The 21,419-nt window shown below is 40.2% G+C and overlaps 2 protein-coding genes across 2 annotated transcripts; one reads left to right on the top strand and one right to left on the bottom strand.

Moving 5' to 3' along the window:
• The first annotated feature begins 721 nt into the window (after positions 1-721).
• On the top strand, positions 722-5,182 carry marc1 (mitochondrial amidoxime reducing component 1). The gene is made up of 7 exons (XM_064331185.1): positions 722-1,061; positions 2,149-2,319; positions 2,684-2,849; positions 3,419-3,559; positions 4,002-4,063; positions 4,387-4,458; positions 4,735-5,182. Exons 1-7 carry the CDS (start codon positions 811-813, stop codon positions 4,859-4,861), a joined length of 990 nt encoding a protein of 329 aa, XP_064187255.1. The 5' UTR covers positions 722-810; the 3' UTR covers positions 4,862-5,182.
• Positions 5,183-8,717: 3,535 nt separating this feature from the next.
• On the bottom strand, positions 8,718-18,602 carry hhipl2 (HHIP-like 2). Its single transcript, XM_064331171.1, has 9 exons — positions 18,090-18,602; positions 16,501-17,153; positions 15,933-16,076; positions 14,180-14,511; positions 13,630-13,756; positions 12,479-12,624; positions 12,217-12,298; positions 11,612-11,694; positions 8,718-11,427 (listed from the first exon to the last, which is right to left on the bottom strand). Exons 1-9 carry the CDS (start codon positions 18,456-18,458, stop codon positions 10,625-10,627), a joined length of 2,739 nt encoding a protein of 912 aa, XP_064187241.1. The 5' UTR covers positions 18,459-18,602; the 3' UTR covers positions 8,718-10,624.
• Positions 18,603-21,419: the final 2,817 nt, after the last annotated feature.

The following is a 21,419-nucleotide window of genomic DNA, read 5'->3' as shown; positions in this document are numbered from 1 at the left end:
AAAAAAAAAAAACTGGTTTCACAATTATTGGCACCCATGTGATTAGTGCAGCCTCCCCTGGCAAGGATACACAGACCCTTTTCCTGTAAGATAATGTTGGAGAACACATTTGGAGGGATCTCAAACTATTGCTCTATGAAGCAGAGCCTTTTATCCTTGATATCCTTAGGTTTGCACTAACGGACTGCTCTCTTCACTCAATTCAGACCACAGGTCTTCAAAAGGGCTTATGTCCAGAGACTGAGATTGCTATTGCAAAACGTTTTGTTGTTGATTTCAAGGTATTTTTGGGTCCTTTGCCGAGAGCCATGTATTGCCATGTCTCAGTCTACTGGCAGAGGCAACCAGATTTTGGGTCAAAATGTTCTGGTCCTCTGTGGAATTAATCATACCATTGTTATTAGCAAGTCCCCCTAGACCTCTTCCAGCAAAACAGCCCCAAAGTATCAATGATCCAAGTAATTCAGTGTGTCGTCATGTGTTTAGTTAGACCAACTTTGTTAAATCCAGATATTTCCTACACTTTAAGCAGTTGTTCTAAATATAATAGGTAAAAAACGTCCTGATTTAAGAACAATAAACAATAAAGAAAGTAAAAGAGTACGAATAAACACAATTCCGCAAAATAAATCATTTTATTCAGAGCATCGTTGAAACAGATCTCATTGCACCACGCCAGCACAGTAGGTGGCGGTAATGTACCTTTGCGGTGAATCACAGTCCGCGAGTCGAATAAAAGAAGAGGTACTGGTAAAACTTCGGTTACTGATTTTCTGTGATCAAAGTTCGTTGCAACGTCAATTGTTAAAGATGGACCTGAAAGTCACGGTGAAAAATGCATTTAACGAAACCAGCAAAACCCTTATATATGCTACGGGAGTCGTTCTGACTGCACTTGCATTGGGATTTGGATATATATATTGGCAAAAACCGAAAAAGGTTACTCGTGTAGGAGTTGTGTCGCAACTTGTTATCTACCCAATGAAATCTGGGAAAGGTATAAGTGTGAACACGGCTGAATGTCCAAAAATTGGTTTGAAATTCGGCGAACTAAAGGACAGGTAAGTAAAGCTACAAAATGAGTCGTATATTCCAAGCTCCAAGAAGCGACAGGTATGCAAGCACCGTGCATTTAGCTACAAAAACCAAGCACAGAATAACCTGAATGCGTTCATGATTGAGAAGGCCCGTTAGACGTTCCCTTTGAATGGTGCGCGGACTTTGAGCAGTTTACACTATTGTGTACACTGGGGATGGGGATGTTGTGTAACCAGGAGTAGTGATTGACGTTTAAGAATCGGTTTCTCACTTTATACAATCAACCAGAAGCACACTTTGGAACTTTTTTCTTATATTAGGCATAAGCTCACAGCCGGTCGCTCGTCGGAACCTAGATGGGGTCGTTTGGACTCGGAACGGATAATCTGGTGGTGGGAGCCCCCAGATGTGGTTGTTGAGACGTCGGGGATGCCCCGATAATTTCAAACATGTTTGATTTTTATCGGAAGAATTATGGTGGACGCTGGGGTATGCTCCGGCACTTGTTTATCAGTACAGATCACCGCACACACAGTTGGAACACCGAGCTGTTGCTGGGTGTCAAGCTCCATCAGTTCCGTTTGGGACTGTCCCGTGCCCGTGGTCTCTATGGCAACAAGCCTATCGCTGAGTATTCAGAATTCCGAAAAAAAAGTGGTGTAGTGTGTGATCCCCGATCTTTGCAAATAGTTAAATGTGTACACCATTACGACTGAACAAGAAAATAAGGACGGACGGTCGTTTAATGTGAGCTGCTCACGGACGTTAGGATGTTTAAAGTCGTGTAGTGGGAGCCGGCATACAGAATTTATACAGCAATTAAAAATATAAAAATGAATCATGCTGAATGGCATACAGCTCATATAACCTACCAAATTTGCCCAGACATCGAAGATATAGCAGTAATTACTACTAGCCAATGTGGCCCAGTGCTGTAAAATACAGTTAAGTGAATTTGTGTTTCTAAACTAAACTTGGAAACATGCCAGAGAAAAATTAAATTATAGCTGTGTGGTCCATTAGCTGTTGTCCAGTCCGTGGAAATTGACAGCGTGCTTCTGTGCTATTGCTACAGACAGTGACTTCAGTGGTTGCATGTTTTCGCAACAGACACTGGCTTGTCATCACAGAAGACGGGAGACAGGTAACGGGCCGACAGGAACCGCGCCTGGTGCTGGTGACACTGGTGAGTGAGGGGGGAGAGCTGTGTCTCAATGGTCCTTCCATGGAGGAACTGAGGATCCCCCTCAAACACCCAGACAACCCTGTGGTCACCTGCAGGTATGCAGGCTTGCAGGGCTTACATTATCTAAATGTGCATCAGTGAACATAAAATCACTAAGTATGAAATATAAGAAACATATCTTAATAGCCAGTTAATTAGTGGTAATGTAAAATGTGTTACGCTTTACAGTATATTTAGCTGCGATCATATTTGTGTTTTTAAAATATGGTCAATTATTACAGCATACAATTCGTATATTCAATGATTTTATTTTTAAACATGTAATTTGAAAGAGGCAGGTTGCTTATATATAGGGTGTAGGCTTTTTGTACATGTACAGACCTGCTGAAATCAGTCTATGTACCAAATTATTGATATCAACATGATGGCAAGTTGCAACAATAAAGTTGTTCATTTCAGGGTGTTTAGTGATGATATTCAGGGCAGAGACTGTGGGGACCAGGCCTCTCTCTGGCTCACCCGCTACCTGGACTCTGGCAAGACTTTCCGCCTCGTGCAGTATGAGTCACAGATGAGCCCCAGGAGGCCAGTGGAGAAAGTGCCCCTCTTCTCTCCCAATGAGAAGGCAAGCAATTTTTAAACAAGCCTTTTTTGTGAAACTTTTTATCGTTCAACAATCTCACATAATTAAAACACTGCAATACATTTATCAATTACCCCCTCCACCCACCTCCCACCCCACAGCAGTCCTCCCAACCCCTCCACCCCCTGGTCTGTGTCTAAATAATAATAAAATTAAATATAAAAGTGAAGTACAGATCAAATAAGCAGTTATAATAGAACAGAAATTACATTTTACCCAGAAGATGAGTAATCAACTGTCAAGCCCTTTGCCATGTTTCAAGTGTTTTTGCTTTTGCTTTATTAAATAAACCTTTTGATATTACTGTTAATGGGGTCAGTCTTCTTGTTTCAGATAAAGGTTGTCCTGCCACCTTGTTTTGGTTGTAAATTAAGGTTTTGGGTCAACCTTGAATTATTAAATTGTTTTCGGGTAAAGGGGTAGGCCTTATGATCATCTTTACGTGGTCGGCTTACTTTGGTATTTTTTCTTGTTCTCATGTAGGCCTACTCGACAGGAAGAATAGATTAGGGCGTGAGTAAACGGTTGCGGTTCTGCCGGTTGGTCAACAGGTGGTGTACCCTGACCTTGCTCCGGTCAATCTGCTGTCCGAGGCCTCGGTGGCTGACCTGAACACGAGACTGGAACGTGCTGTGACCGTGGCCCAGTTCAGACCCAATATTGTTGTGAGCGGCTGCGATGCCTATGCAGAGGTACTTTGTGGGATTTGAGGTTTTACATGCTTCCAGTAATTTCTGTAAAAACAGACCAGCCAAACTCAATTTCGGTCTCATGCTGTCTGATGGTGCACACGTGAAGACTGAATAATCACCCAGCGTTATGTGCCAAGTTAACTAGCAAACAGGATAACGTCATATCAGGTAGAAACAGCTGAAACTCCAGAATCAGACTTGATCCTGGGGACTAACTTTCTATGCACATTTTTGGCCCTACCAAAAGTGAGATGGCACTGCTTCCTCTCTGTGTGGAGTGAGATGACACTGTTTCCTGTCTCTTGAGTGAGATGGCACAGTTTTCTCTCTCTGTCTGGAGTGAGATGGCACTGTTTCCTCTCTGTGTGGAGTGAGATGGCACAGTTTCCTCAATTCTTTTGAGGATTGAGATGGCAGTGCTGATACTGTTCCCTCTTGTAAGGACTCCTGGGACCTGATCCAAATTGGCAATGTGCAGCTCCAACGAGTGATGTCCTGTAGCAGGTAGGGTGTCTCATTGTGTCCACTTTTGATAAAAATCAGTTATTTTTATAAAATTAAATCATTTATTTGAGCAGTGAAGGCAGGTCTAATTTTAAAACAAAAATGCATATATTTTTTGATCAGGAATGCTTTTGTGACATGTTTAATATGGGTAATTGGATCAACTGTCGAAAGAATATCCGAAGTAAATGTTGAAAAAATAAAGCTTTTTTATTAGAAAAAGGGTGTGTAGTCTATGAGCTGGAGGGAAATGCTGACTGTGAACTTGTGTGTAGCAGGTTACAGAGGAGTGACTGTGGCTGTGACTCTCTTTATTCCATCAGGTGTATTTTCACTACTGTGGATCCGGACACAGGGGTTATAGACAGGAAACAGCCTCTGGAGACTCTCAAGAGGTAAGCATTACTGTGTGTTACTGAAAGCAAGATAAAAGTCTGCATAGATCCACTCTGAGGGTGTCTACACACTTTCCAACCTGTGTATGTAGGAAAGGAATTAATAGTTATATCCTTGTAGTTATAAATTTGCAGCTTGAAGAATTTGTCAACTAAACCTTTTTTCATGGTCACAATGGAAAATAGTCATTGTAATGTGTGGAATCTTTCTGATCTTTTGACCCACTTTCTCTCAGAACTGTAATAAATAACTGATTGAAATCAATGTTTCCATAGTTACCGTCTGTGCGACCCATCAGAGAAGGAGCTCTATAAATCCTCCCCGCTGTTTGGACAGTACTACAGTGTCAAGAGGAGCGGAATTGTTCAGGTCGGCGATCCTGTGTACATAATGAGCTTCTGAGCTAACCACCGAGTCGCTAACCAGGAATGAGGAAATCGGCTTCAGCCGTAAAAAGGATAAAAAAGCATGATGATGTCACCTTATCAGAAAATTCAAAATCACTTGAGAGAATATCTGTGCCGTAGGATATATATTTTTAGTCAAGTTTATAGATTGTGTGGATTAATCTCTTACCGTTTCTGTTCAAACACATCACAGAGCATTCTACCTTTTAATGAAATCCTCTCTCTTGTTCTCACATTATCATCATATATCCATAGTTGTGAAACACATTTACTTGATCATAAACCTCATTAAAATTTACAGTTCAATGCAAATAAACCTTATGGTGTAATTTATGTCAACAGGTGAACCTGCAAGTGTGCGTGCACAGTGCAAGCAAAATATTTTGCTGAATGTTGCGCTGTTGTGCATTCGAAGACGATTTATTTTACCATGAAGGGTCAGCTATTCAATTAGCTGGAACAGGCTGTTTAATAATTTGCAGTTTATTTAAAATTCAAATGTTAAGTCACATTATAAGACAAACTGACAGCATGTGTAACATGCAATTTGTGTTGATTCATCTCTTTATGAGATCCAAGGAATGTTCAGGAGAATCCAGGAGAAAAGCGAAAAACATTTACATGTCTCCATTGGGGTGGAACTCCACAAGCTGTGGATTCTCCAAGATGGGGAATAATAAGGAACTGAAAATTTACTTGTTGCCTTGAAATATTGTAAATATGACTTCAGTGTAAACATAAGCATTTCAAGTGAACGTGCTTTGGGTTAATTCAGGCAGCAGTCCTTTCTTAGTCTAGGATGCTAAACTACTGCCCCTTATTCAAGTATTTAAGTTACACATTTGAACATTTTGGCAATAAGTTATAGGGTACATCCCAATACTCAGGAAATGTGTCCACCCTTCCTCCACTACTGCCTCGTCTCCTTCGTGCCTCAGAAACAGTATCTTTGTGTCCTCCCTCCCTCCAATGTTCCAATATTGGAGGAGACGAGTGAAGTGGCTTCAGATTCAGGTCCCCGCCTCCTCCCAGTGAAGGATACATCAATGTATGTTACCGTGGAAGCCTTCACTTTTCTAGATGACATCATCAAACTTAATTTCAGATATTACAGTGGGAAATAATTTTCACTGTGAACACTAAACATTGGGAATATATAATATATTGGGAATAGATAATATGAAGCAACTAATTTGTTCCACTAATCTACAAAAATATTTCTTAATTGGGCTATGTACTGTAAGACGAATGAACTGGCAGTAGAATGTGGGCTGTCAACGTATAGCTATAGTATATGAGGTTGAGTATGTATTGCAGATCATAGATTCTGGGAAAAACATTTAAAGATGACACATTTTTTTGTTATGCAACCGAAACAATGGCTATGCTTGGTTTCTTTTTATTTTTTTGTTTTTGTTTTGTCAGATGACAAGGTGCTGTTTGGGGCTTTTAATGGGGCCGGTCTGAGAACAATGCCTGATACACACTAGTAAGCTTTTTGACTTGTGTGTGCAATTTAGTTTGTTTGAATCCAGTATTTAATGAGACACATTAGTTGTTGTATTGTATTGTACAGAGGAACTCATGCAAATGAGGTCCAAATGCTTGGAAACCTAGCTAGAGTCCCACCATTAAAAACATTCAAGACATCGGTCAGTCAGTCAGTGACATAGTCAAGGTAGTGGACATAGTCACTATAGGGCCCAGCCAGCACTCTTGGTGAATGCCTTGAACTCAGAAATGGCAGCCAGAACTATTGCTGCGTGTATCCGCTCAGTTAAACTTAAAGTGGCTAAATCATTTTATCTTAACTAGTTCTAGGTTGGTGGTATATCTAAAGCACTGGTTCTTAGTGTTGTGATGTACACATGGCCTGAAACTGAATGCTGATGTGCAAGTGTGGACTATGGACTGCGGGCTGCAGCCCCATGGGGTGGCCAGGGAAGGAGGCTGTTGGACTGTACCCCCTTGAACTGATGGAAGACAGTACAACAATGCAGCAGGCATTAAAATCCCATTATTCATTCTAAAAGTTCTCTGCAACAATCTACCTACCAACCTCACTCAGGCCTTTGGTTGTTTTTTTTGTTTTTTTTGCAAAAACAAAAATCTTGTTCATGTATTTCAAGCACAAACTTGTATTTTGAAAGCTCTTCTGATATTTAATGGGAAATGGCCTCTTTCTGCAGCTTTTATGTGGCATGCCTGTGCTCCTAATTTGCCTATATCCACAAACTTGGAACAAAGCCATCTTTACTCATCATGTCTTTGGAAGGAGAGCTTTGGGCCTCAGACATAAGTCCTCAAAGTTACAGACAACTTGGTGACAGAGGCGTCAAAAAGATTGATGTGTCAACTAATTACAGTGTTCACCTCTGAAGATTGTAAAGGAACAACGGAAGTGCTGGGTTTTAAAAAAACAGGATTTGGAATTGGATCGTCCCAGGTACAGGGTAAGACTTGGGGCTCAAACTGTACCAATGTAGCAAACAGTAATGGGTTGTTGTAGTTTAAACAGGTATTGTGAATGTACAAGAAGAGGGAGGTACCAAATTCTCTCTGAAGAGCCTAGAGAAAGAGGTTTGGAATCCCTGAAGTTGAAGGAAAGGCAGAGAAGGAAGAGGGTTCAAAGGACAGAGCTCAAAATAAAGCTGGGATCGCAAGTTTAAACTTGCCTTTAATCTGACCAGCTTTGGCATAACCCGGTATTTTCATACCACGGAGAGAGTAATGGCCTTTCAATCCACAAGCATTTCCCCATCAGTCATTTCCCCTCTGCTTCTATTATATTTTCTCTTATGTGTTATTCTGAGCTATTTATGCTGCTTACAGTAGTCTCTAGACTCTGATAACTTTTTTTTTTGTTGGTGTCATTAGTTCCTCATACATTGGTGTGGGTATGGATATAAACAGAAGAAACCTTGATATTTAGAATGGGATAAAACTCACAAATGTATTTGACTCATGGCCACGAGGAGTTTTGACCACAATTTTTTTTTCTTTGGCCAAACTTAAAAATGTTGTATCTATACATTCAGTAAAGAGGGCTCATATGTTATTTTCGATAAATTCAGATATTGCATTTCATGGCCAAAATGAACTCCCCCAGGACCATGGTGTCAGTGTTCACTAAACACAGGATGCTCACCCATTGGAGTATGCTGATGAAAAGTTATCAAAATGAATTTTGTAACCAAAGCAGTTGGCCACTGTTACGGCCACCTCGAAGGGCCGCCACAACTGAGTCCAAATATATCCAAAAACAAGACAGAAATTGATCTAAAAACACAAACCCAGACATTTTATTAGAATAAATAACAAACTAAAACAAACAAAAACACCATACCACACCCAAACCACAAGCTACACAAAAGAAAATCCTCCCGTCTTATACTGCAGGGCTTATGTTGGCCACAGGCAGGTGGAGGCAATCAAACAATAAGGCAATGAGGCAACTACCTCCACCTGGAGCACCCAGACCAGCAGAGGCAGGGGATGTAACAGCCAAAACGCACTTTCAAAATTAGTGAATATGAGTAAAAAGGATGCAATGTGTAACCTCTGAATAAAGCATGTGGCCTGGATTGAACTTACATTTTTGAAGTTCGCCAAGCACATTGACTACAATTAGGTGTTTTAGCAGTTAATATTACTTGTGTTCTTTATTCAGAGTCATTAAGAGTGTCAAATATTATACAAGTACATTTTGCAAGAAACTGGCATTTTCTACAAATTCTCACTTGCCAGACATCTTCCATGGAGTTTCATTTCAACTCTTAGATTAACACTGGAATAAGATTTACAATACAGTATCTTTGTGTTTATGTATGTATATACATATATATATCCATTTAAATTATTTAGCATGAGTTTACATAGTTCTGGGCTGGTGGTACTTCTAAAGCACTGATTCTGGTGGCATATCTAAAGTACTGCCTCTTAATACTGTGATGCACTCCTGGTCTGGAGCTGGATCCTAACATGTGTGTGTCAACTGTGGACTGCAGCCTAATGGGAGGCCAGGAAGTGATGGTATTGAATGGCAGGGTTTTCACCATCTCATTGCTCAATAGCCACTCTCCTGGTTGATCTGGCATCTGCAGTCTGCTTACGCTAGGTGTGCAAAACTTGCGGTCTTACGGGCAGAATGGCTACGCAGCTCAGCTGGAAGAATACACCATCTTGATTGGATGGATCTGGATGGATGGATGGTAGTGATGAAGCAGCCATTAACATTGCTGTTAGTCATTCCGAAAGATCTAGCTTATCTTTCTAAACATGATACGTCCTACCTACTAAACTCACTCATGCCTTTAATTATTTTATTTTTCTTATTTTTTTTCTTTTAGAGAAGAAGGCTCCTGCTCAAGTATGTCGAGCACAAACTTGTCTTTTGAAAGTTTTTCTGCCCTTTGATGGGGAAAATGCCCTCTTTCTGCAGCTTTTACATGGTATGCTTGTGCCTCTGATCTGCCTTTATCCACAAAGTTGGACCACCAGATCGTGTCACATCATGTGTTTGGAATGTAGAAAGCTATAAAGCCTCAGACAGAATTCCTCAGAGTTACAATTTGGTGACAGAAGTGGCAAACACCTATGTCATCTAATGATAGTGTTCTCCTCTCTGAATACAGTACTGAAAGAATGGGGGTCCTTGTGTTAAAAACTATGGATTTGAAACTCAGCTACAGTTTGTGAGATGGCATTTGCAGGATGGCTCTTGTTAAAGGATAACACATTAACCAATGTTAATGTGCTGAGCTGTGGGATGTTTAAACATTTACTCTGAGGGAAGCCTACAAGAAAACAATCAAAGGGCATATGTCATGGCATGTGTGGCAATGAAATGGTTTTTCAACTCTGATGGTCTATAAGTTTTGACAGAAGAACTAATCAGCAACCCCACGATTATTGTATATCATTAATGTTTAATATAATCGCTGCTTCAGGAAACATAGTGGGCCGGTTATATCATCTTTAACAAATACCATGGACACAAAGGTATCCAGGTGTTCATAGCAATTGGTTTCTGCTTTGTATTTTTTTTAATGTCTTTTGATTGCTATTGTTCTCATACCTGTTCGTGAAAGGTTACTAAGCCCAATTTCTACTGAAAAGTTGATAAGAAAATAATATCTATTGTTTTTAAATTGCTACAAACTTACTTCCCAGATGTAAACACCTTTCAATTATAAATTTATCCAGTTTACACTACTACAGCCGAGGGTTAATTACAAACAAAAATGTATAAACAGTGGAAACCATGACATGTCTTATTCTGAATGATGAATGCATCTCCCAATGGATATTTTCCCTAGACTCTGAAGACTTTATGTTGTCATTATGTCCTTGCAAGTTGGTGAACAATTTTCCTTCCATTACTTGGAAAACATATCAGATTTTTTTTTTTAATATATAAAGGAGAGCCTCAGGTAATATATAGGCTGTTTCTACACTTATTTAAGGTAAGATTTTTGATGACAGCTAATGTTTATGTCTCCTGTTAAAATGCAGAATGGAGGTTTCCTGACTCTCTCCATAATTAAATTTTAGGAGGCTTCTTATTCATAAAATATTGCAGTAACCACAGGGCATTTGGGCTGTCTGCTTGTGCATGACAATGTTACAAAGTGTTACAAATGTTACAAATACTGGCATATGAGCTATTTCCCTGGATGTTATGATTTCAAAACCAGGCTGGCTGTCTTCCTGGATGTGATGATGTCACAAAATTTTGGTGGGATTATGATCTCTTCTCTCACATTCTCCCAGCCCCACGTCGCCCCCCGTCCCTCCTCCATCTCCCCTCCCGTGTTGCACTGTGTGGGCTGTTTCTGCCCCTGATCATTCCTTTAGCTTCTAGTCTTCTGTCCTGCTTGTTTGTTGTGACTCCACCCAAGGTCATGTTCACACCAACCCCTTCCATGGGAGTGGTCTTGTTCATACTAACTCCTTCCAAGATCTCATTCATACCATTTCCATCCATGGGGGTGGTCTTGTTAACTGTAACTACCTTCAAGGAAGTGGAGTTGTGCATGCTATCTACCTCCAAGGAAGTAGTCTTGTTCACACTGATTCCTTTCCTGGGGGTTGTCTTGTTCACACTCACTCCTTCCAATGCAGTGGTCTTGTTCATAGTATGTCCTTCCATGTGGGTGGTCTTGTTAATACTAAGTCCTCTAAAGGGAGTGGACGCATGCACACTAACTCCTCTCAAGGCACTGGTCTTGTTCACATGAACTCCTTTCCTGGGAGTGGTCTTCTTCACACAATTCCTTCCCTTTTGTCCGTTCTTCTTCACCTTTCCTCCCTTCACTTTTTTCTTATGAAATTTTGCAGTTGGAGACTTGGGGCAGGACTTGGTTTTTAAATCTTCCTCATGTCTGATTGGCTGCTGTGTTGGTTTCCATGGTATAGTTCCTCGTACATCTGTTTCTGTGGGCAAGGCCACAGGTGAGGCCTTGGTCGTTGTGGGCAAACTTGTTGCTGGTAGTTTAGTGGTAAATTTAAATTTTTTGAAAGGAGGCCTTGTAGGTTTTTCATTCAACTCTAACACAGTCCCTGGAAATTAAAAAGACAAAATGTTGAAATAAGAATTCAGATTTCCTTTAATGTCCATATGTATGATCAACATTTCATTTAAAACCTTTTTTTTTTGGTGTTTAATATTTAGAGCAAATCACATATGGTGGCTAGGTTAGATGTTAAAGATAGAATATGTTTTTGTTTGTTTGGTTTTACTCACGTTCCCGGGCCACAAACGGGACCCGTTTCCCCTTCACCTTCACTGGAAGCGTTTTTATCCTGCACTTCCCTGGCGGAGCTCTCCTGCAGAACAAGGTGGACCATTACTTTTTGCTCCTTTTAATTTATTATCACCTGCACACTAAAAAAAATTGCTTCATTGAATAAAACTAAAATTCTACTTTAATTTGTTACATCTATATTTTTGGGTTCATTCAAATGAATCTAAAATCTTTCAATTGAGAAAACCTAAAAAAATATATATATAGATATAACAAACTGAAGTAAAAATTGTAGGCTTATCCATTGAAACTTTTTTTTTCAGTGCATAAGGAAATAGGTCCATCATTTTTTAAACAAATGTTTCATCTTAGATTTATTGTTTTATTCCACTCCATTCCACTATTTGTAGAGCCAGGTAATTACTGCGACATTCAAATTCAAGAGAGAGCATTGATAAGAATGTCGTTTTTCTTCTCCATAGCATGTACTGCCACCTGTTGATACTTTTCACCCGGCATGGTGATATGCTCTGTGCACAGGGGAAGAAGGGAGGGCAAAATGAAGTATTGTGTTACTTCACATTAAACTATAACACACGGTTACCTGGATGGGTCCACAAATTTGTAGATGGTTCCAAAAGGAGACTCTGAACCAGGGTATGAAGTAGCCAAAAAGTACAGTTCTCCTGAAGAGGCAGAAAGCATTTTCACTTAGTGTTAAATCCAAATCCATGGCTGCATATAAAACTGTTGTCATTATTGGCAGTCCTGACAGTTTCTGCACTTGCCATGTAAACATATGTATTCCTTATACTGAATTCATGCTTCAATGTGAAGACTTCTTTTGGTGAAGGAGGGGCGCAGACCTGCTTGGTCTTCAGCGAAGGAGATGATGAATTTGTGGTGGTGGTTGATGAGTCCAGGGAAGGAGCAGGTGGCAGTGGTTCCCATACACACACTCCTCTCACTCCATCTCCCTGATCCCCTGTCCTCCTGCAAGGCCATGAGCCGACTGGACACAGAAAATACATAAATATCTATAGAATGGCGTGATTTAAACAAACAAAAAGCTAATGTACATGAGGTGAAAATGTTAGCTAACATTTTGGAATCATGCATATTTTTATAACTATGAAATGTCTTCAAAGTCAGAAGTTCCATTAGCAGCCAGATAAACCATGTCTCTCAGTCTACAAAAATTTGGTCTCTTTTAGTACCATATAACAACCTATTTGGTCCTGTGCAGCTCTTTGTGTTTCACAATGACTAATAAAACTTAATTTGTGTTGTATTTTAATTTGTCAAGTCTGATTAATTATTGTTTGGCTGTGCGGTGGATTTGTATCAGCAAGTGTTATGCCTTAGGCTTTTTTCTGCAATGGTTGTGCTGAAGCTGATAAAATAGTAGGTGTTCATGAACAGGCTGATATGTGTCAGCAGGTGTTAGTGCGAAGGTAATTTATGGCCACCACAACAAAGGTGGTGTAAATCTTCAACAGAAAAGTAGCATGTAAATTGTTTGAATGGGAGCCCACAGACAAACAATTTCTTTATGCATGCTTCAAGCTGGATATGCCCCCTATAAGGCAAAAAAGAGAAGAAAGGAAAGACAAAAGAGGCTTACATTACAGGCAGACGCTCTTATCCAGAGCGACTTGAAAGAGCTTGCTTCTGGAGCACAGGTAGCAAAGAAGAATGCATCGGACACATACACCATCACGAAGAATCGTACATGAAACCAACAGCCAAACCAAGAACTTCACTGAAAACAATGATGGGAGGGAAGGAAACTGGCTAGTATATTTACAGCATCTGAACAGATGTAGCCCAATTACATCAGCCCACATCCCTGACAAAGAAACAGATCTTGAAATAACCTTGAACCTATCAATGGACATGATGTCACCAAGGAAATTAAATGTGATCAAGGCAGAACCAACAAAACATTTCTGCTGAACAATACAGTCTTCATACCCTGCCCTCACCCACTCATAAAGTCTCAAAACCCCACACTCACCCATTCATAAAGTCTCCAAATAGGTATAGGCCGTTCAGATTGGGCGATTCACATCCTCTATAAACATAGCCACCGGTCACTGACTTCCCCACGTGATGGTCATATGCAAAAATGGGAAGAATGTCTCCTAACAAAGTAAAAACATTAAAACACAAGCACTTGAACAGGCCATAAAATCCATGAAGACTCATTATTTTGCCTCCTGTCTTGAAGGCATCCAGCACTGTGCCATGCCTGAACATGAACCCCCATAAGATCTCTGCTTCTTGAAAGAGTCCAGGTAGACTATTGCATGCATTGACAAGTGATTCCACACAATAATACAGGATAATAATAATAATATAATCATTTAGTTTCCTGGATCAACACAATTCCACAAATATACTTCTTGGTGGTTCATAAATAATCCACTTGTTTAGCCACCCCTATAATGTCGGATATAGACCTTACAATAACTGACATTTTGCATTGTAACATACAGCAGAATATGTATGTAAAGATTGTATAGGACAGACAACGGGCAGTTCCATTTTGAAACAATTGCACTCACTCAGCGAGGAGTTGTAGCACAACTTGACGTCGAAACACTCGAACCCTTCCCTGGCTCTCCAACCGTAGTTTCCTCCTCGCTCAATGATATCAATCTCCTCATACCGGTTCTGACCCACATCCCCGCAGAAGATCCTCCCTCGGCCATGCTGGCTGACTGGGTCTCCCCGGTCGACTGAGCAGCGCCACGGGTTTCTCAGCCCATAGGCGTACACCTCCGGCCTCACGCCAGCATCCGAGAGGAACGGGTTGTCCTCAGGGATTCGGTAAGGCTTTCCATCGCTGCTGTCTCCATTTACGTCAATGCGCAGGACCTTCCCTAGGAGAGCGCTCCTGTATATCAGAAACACACGGTGTACAGTTATGAGAAAATTACAGGTACAGATACAGCTGTCATAACAAACCCAGTCATAGCAGAGATCAGTACAAACTGTTCCACAGGTCTAACTAGAAACAGGTTAAATATACATTGGGAGTGTTATTTGCTTCCTTTAATTTTTTTAAAGCTTTATCCCTGTTTTTACACCCCAACTTGGAATCATAAAACATGTTCAATAGTTGTTATTGCTGCCATCTTCACTATCAGTTCAGAAGAGCACAGACATGCATGTGCTCTGTGTCAAAGCATCTGTTCTCAACTGCCATTCATAACACACCAAAGTTCACAAATCAGACTCACACAGACGTGAGTCAGAGGAAGACACTTTCTGTGCAGCTCAACAAGCAAATTTGCAGACCCTCGAGAATCCAGCAGGGGTCACTGGTGTGCAATGAGACACCATCCTTCAGACCATCACTGTCATCCTGAAACCATCCCTTCCCTGGGTGGAGCCAGAGTCTACCGTGTGTCACCCTGCAAAGTTACCAGTCTGTTCGTACTGGCAAGGTCAAATGGAATACACTTCTAAATGAAATAAAATACATAAATATTCTGGGGAATTTCAAGAGAAAACTCAAATACGCGTTAATGAACAAAGTACAGTATGACGGCCACATTTAATTTTATTTTTTACACTTATTTTTAATTAATGTTATATGCTTATTTTTATGCATTTTATTTATTATATGCTTGTTAAGGCTGTTAATAGTGCAGTATGATATGTAATAATCTCAATAATATATGTCATTTCTGCTTGCTATCCATAGAAATATATTTTCTACCTTGCATTATTCACACCACATTTAAGTGCAATTATTATGTCTTATTTCTTTTGAGATATGTGTGATTTTGTTATATTTTAAGTGCCAAATAAGATCTATCAATCATATATGTCATTATAAACACAGTAAGTTAAATGTCATTGGCCTTAATCGATTAACAATGGCTTCATTTTATAGTCTTAGTCTGTACAATTTATTCCAAATGAATTAAATTCCATTTACACAGTTTGCAAACACATGCTGCTTATACACATATGAATTAATATGTTCCATGTTCAATCATTTGCTAATGTTAAGAGCTTTTTTAAAAACTTCTTATACTTAAGCGCAGGGAAGTATGAATAAAATACTTAACATAGGCACAGACTACAGTACATAACTGTACTACCATGGTGGATACCACAAAATGTTTTAAAAGTAGTCAGAATTTTAGGCAAAATGCATTATATTAAAATGGACAGGAATGCAGGCTGTGCTCTACAGTTTGAGAATCCAGCCAGGGATATGTCAGTATCCGATTATGACTGGCCATCTTCAGAAAGCAATTGGCTTCATCCCAGACAGGGAACAAACCAAATTATGTGTCACCTCACTTGTTTTGTGCATTTCCAAACTTCCCAAAGGGGTCCCCAGCCCTTCCGCCATCCCCAGTGAAGATGTAAAGGTAGCCGTCTAAACCAAACAGAAGCTGGCCTCCATTGTGATTGGCTGCTGGCTCTTCAATTTCAAAAATGACCCTAAAAATAATAGGAAAAACACAATTGACATTTGCCCTCTCTTCTTTATTCCTAAGCGCAAACCCTCGAGCCTACACATTGCTGTTTTCAGTGTGAGTCAATAGCTGACATTACTTTTTTAACCAGTTCATTCCTTTTATAATAATTGATTTTATTCTTTAAATGTCAAAGCATTCTATTGACACTCTCAGCAAAGTAATTCAAGGTCAGACACTTTGTTAGACAGGTGGGAATCAATCACCAGCAATAATGAACAACAATAATTACTGATAAATAACAATATGAATATTAACCATCCCAATACTGATCATCACATTCATCACAGTGATCATAATAATCATAAAAACAAGCATATTTCATCTGTCTGCCTACAAGCACCCAGCACCATGTGCCTAAACTGACACTGGGCACAGAGGGGGCTCACCTCTCTGGCTGTGGATCGGCCTTGTTCATGTCATGCATGGAAACCCTCAATTCACTGATCCGGATTTTCTCCACCTTCTGCCCTACCAGCACAGAGTAGTACACGAAGAAGCGGCCATTGTCGCGGTAGTGCGGGTGGAAGGCCATCCCCAGGAAGCCCCTCTCATCCCCATGCCAGGGTGTGGTCAACACCTCTCCACTCAGGTCCAGGAAGGGCTCTTCCAGCCGGCTCCCATCTGCCAGGTACACCCAGACGAAGCCCAACTGCTCGGCCACGAACATTCGGCTGGTGTCGTCCCCGGGGTGAAGGAGTAGCACCGGATTTCGCAGGCCATTGGCCACCTCCGTCAGGCACAGCTGCAGGCAGCCCTTGCGGTCCTCTACCACGTGGCCCAGGTTGCGGTTGAGCAGGGAGCTCCGGAGGACGTTGGGGTAGCAGTAGTCCTGGTCGGCCAGGTTGAGCAAGTGGCAGAACTTGGTGCGGTCCTTCTCACAGGCATCTCGCAGACCTGGGTCGTCAGTCAGGTGCTTCACCACCGAGCCGCACTTCCTGTGGAACTCTGCGCAGTAGTCAGAGCAGAGGCCAGGGAGGACTCTCACTGGGGTGTATGGGTCCTCTGCGTCAAACAGATGAGCTGCATAAGGAGAGCATTCCTGCTAACATTGAAGGAAAACCATCAGCTCTGAATAAATGCAAACACAACCACTACATGCCCAGTTTTATTCTTTGTTTATGCCAGTAAATCAACACCAAAACTGCAAATAAATAACCTAGTAATCATTTCCCACTTTCATCTTTCAACTTTTTTGGTTCTAGCGCCACCTAATGGTTTACCGGCCTATTACTTTTCTAGCAACCAGGCAAAGGAATTAGAATGAACAAGAATTTCACCATGCGGTGGGGCGCAGGTGGAGGCGTAGCATATTAACACCATTAGTATAGTGTGTGTGCGTGCGTGCGTGCGTCTGTGTATCTCCTGGACTTCATAATGTAATTACAATAATCCCGGTAAACTTGTGCTCCTAGTTTTATTTCCTATACCGTAACGTTAATTCGTACGGGAGACGCATTGCGTATTTTTTTATATTTAAACGATGAATATGTAACTTCATGCACCTGCTTTTACAATATACCTATATTTCAGGTCCTAGGAGAAATATCTGTAAGTGGACAACGAATATGTTCAATGAATATGTTACATACACCATAGAAGTACATTCTGGTTTATTTTATTTTATTTTATTTGTCTTTGTAGGTGCCATAGTACTTGGGTTTGTTGTGCCAAACACACAAGCGATCTACAGGTGTTCCCGGTACTCAGAGCGTGAATACGAGCCGCTACAAGTGCGCTGGCGCGCGAAGCTAGAACACCGAAACCAGAAATTGTGGTCACAAAGCTTTACGTTTATGGGTTATTACTGAAATACATTGTATGCCATATTTCACTGTAAAAGTAATAGTGGTTCGCTCCTAATTGATTAATCAAATTTAATGGTTTCACGAAGATATGTAGGCTATGAATATTAGGCTACAATTCAAAATTGCGTTAATTATGAGAAAAAAGTTTCATTAAAGAACGATAATGGTACCTGGCACAAAATCTCTTTGACGAGCTCACCACAGAGTTCGTATTCCCGAATGTCATAAAATTCCATGACGTCCCAGTACCTCTCAGCGATTATGTTGTCCGTAGTCTGATCGCAGCAGCCAAATTTCTCGTAGTCCTTACAGAATTCCAGGTGGTAGGGAGGTTTAAATGGGGGTTGGAAGTCCAAACACTGCGGATGAGGTGCAGCATCTTTCACAAAGGTGAATAAGAAGATTATAATAAGCAGGCGCCCACATCGGTGCCAAACGATGAGCTCACTGGATGATTTGGCCCCTATTTTGTCATCAGAGTGGGGGCACTTCACGGAGGTAGCGCTAGGATCGTGCGCTTGGTCCAATTCGGTCGTCATTTGTTGTGTAACTGAAGCGGAGATGTTATCTGTGTGAGCGTGTGCGCTTGTATCTGCGCCTGTTATGCCGGTGTATCCGCCCTCGTCCACAGCGGTGGATGCAACTTTATACAGCTTTTTATGGCAAGCCGAATGAGTATTCCATTTCCCTGATATTCAATTTTCTGTTGCTCACTAGTTACCTGTTTTTCACAACGTGTTCTACATTTTGTCTTACTAGTTGAACGAAACAGTTTAAATATCAAAGATGTGCACCTGTTACGTGTTACATTTATGATGCGTTACTTTTATACCGACTCTCCCCTACAGTAGAAGTGCAACGAGTGGCTCAAAATGAATCGCTAGTAAGGTGCAAATCTTTGAGAAGAAAGGCTAAAAAGCGTACCCGTTCCACCTGTAAGTGTGATACAATGCACAATTATTAGATGAGGTATTCAATTAAGGATGAAAACAGGAATCATCACAGCTAGTTGAACTTCAATAAAACCCCCGTTTTTGAATATTCTTGGTGAAGTGGTCTAGAAAATGTGAACCATTTTACATCTTTACTAAGGATTGTTAGCTGCAAGGATTGCTAATTCAGAAGACTTCACTTTGCTAACATGGTAACTAGAATAGCAAGGCAAGCAAGGTAGTTTGTCAGTTTTTAAGTAGCCTAATTTGACTGATATGTATATCCTACCTTTTAACAAAGTAACAAATGGCTTTGTCTGTTTAAAAAAAATTCTCCCCAAGTTTTCTGTTTCATAGTGGTAAATACCAGGGAATTGTGCCGTAAACCACAATTGTTTTTCATCCCTCTCCATAGATTGTATAAGCATTAACTTGTGGATGAGAGAAAAACAATTGCAAACTAGTAATAAAACAATGGCATACTTGTTCAGGCTATCACTGATTCTGGAAAACAGCCAAAAAAAAAAAAAAAAAGAAACACATAAACTACACTATAACATGCAAAGCACTATGACACAAATGTTAAAACACACTCATCTTTCATTAGCGACCTGTGGGCCCGCAGAAAATAATCCTAGGACATGCACTGATAAACAGTTGGCCTACTGTAAACTGTAATTATATCTGAGCTTTCTCCTCAGGCTCTACATATGAATGCTTTTAATAAGAGGGGATCCTGTGGTTGACTTTGTTGCTGTGAAATATTTATACTTCAGAGTTAGAACATGCCATCGTCCCTTTTTTGCCCGGCAGGCATGTTTTATGTAGCTCCGCCCACAAGTTTACTGTTGCCCCTTTGGTGATAAATGTCCTCTGAATGCATTTAAACTCACTTCCTGCACCCTCTTAACAACTCAGCATCTCTCTCTCTCTCTCTCTCTCTCTCTCTCTTTCACACACACACACACACACACACAGTGCAGGCACATACACAATTTGCAGTCATACCTTTGATGCATAAAGATAGTTATAATGTTATTTTCTTTAGAAAGCAATGAAAACAACTGGACATATGATTTTTTAATAAAATTGTTTGTTTAATTTATACAAAGCACTTTAAGTGGCAATTGCATGAAAAGTTATAACGATAGTAAGACAATGTTATATACAATTTTCAAGAGCCTGATATGCACTGACCTGCTTAGTTTAAATGTGGTTGAGATTATGTGTCAGCATCACATATTTGTCTTTCTAAAAACAAAGAACTGAAAGGCTATGAGTCTTCCCTTTTATATCAGACGGAGGATGTATATCTGTGTATTTCTGGTTTTGTGAGATGCGAAGGAGCTCCTGTTTCTGGAATTATTGAATTCTGCTTGAGTGTAAGGGATGTTTTATGAATCTGAATATACAAAAAGTGAGAGAATATGATTTGTGACTTGGTGATTTTTTGATTTTCAAAAGAACTAAAAACAAGCAAAAAAAAAAAAACATTGACTACATATCTGTTAATATTGTGGCTCACTTATTGGTGCAGGTAAGCATAAGCCTGGCAGAGCAAGAGAAAGGCATTTATTCAAGAGGCTGATATGTACTGACCTACTCAATTTAAAGTAAGTCTTCAAAAATGTAAATAGCTTTCACAGTGACAAAGACGAAACAGCTTTCTTAAAAGAGTGCGTAATTCATACACAGGCAAAAAAAGCTAAAGAAAATCCATGAACAAAAAAGAAGATAGAGCCCCATTATCAATAAATAAAAAATATATAAAAAAATAAGCTACCAAGCTTATGAAAGGAAGAGACAGAAAGACATCCTGGTGGACAGTTAACTCACCTCTGTTGTCAGTGCATTTCCCTGGGTCTCATTTATCAATAGTTAATTCACAAGTTCCATCTTTTAACTGCAACACAGGTATTACATATATTGTATTCATTCATTTTATGGAACAAATGTTTAGCCTTCAAATATTAGCAACTCTCAGATATTTTCATTTTGTTCTACACTGCCAGCAGTTAGCTAGAGGGGTCTAGGAATCCACAGAGAGAAATACTCTCAGTTATATACTATATATGTGTAACACCTGGTGTCTGCAAATTTATTGGATTTACTTATGTTTTTGCAGATACGAAACATTCACAAAATTGTCCCATAAAAATGCAAGGGGGTTATTTTTTTGACAGATTTATTGAGATGGTATACGTTGCACATTTTTTCCTTTTGTGCATTTTAGCCTTTCTTTTGCTATTCAGTATACGGTATACTATACAGTATACTGTATTACAGCATGCTGTTTTTACCTCAGTTATTAATAGCTTGTGTGGAAACCCTTTGCTTGCTTTACAAAGGATTTTGTTTTTGTCGTTTATGTTCTTCTATAACCAGCATATTCAAATCTGGCCCTCAAGGTCCATACGACTGCTGACTTTCTCTTCTGCCTGAGAGTCCGTAGTCCAATATTGTCACTGATTGGCAAGCGATTACGCTCATCTGGTGTGTCGGGTTTAAATCAGTCCCTGATTAAAGGGAAGGAATGAAAAGCAGCAGTACTGACAGCCCTGAAGGCCA

The sequence above is a fragment of the Anguilla rostrata genome, chromosome 1 (assembly GCF_018555375.3).
Source record: "Anguilla rostrata isolate EN2019 chromosome 1, ASM1855537v3, whole genome shotgun sequence".
Taxonomy (NCBI): domain Eukaryota; kingdom Metazoa; phylum Chordata; class Actinopteri; order Anguilliformes; family Anguillidae; genus Anguilla; species Anguilla rostrata.
The sequence above is the reverse complement of the archived record's forward strand: the minus strand, read 5'-3'. Positions and strand labels throughout refer to the sequence as shown.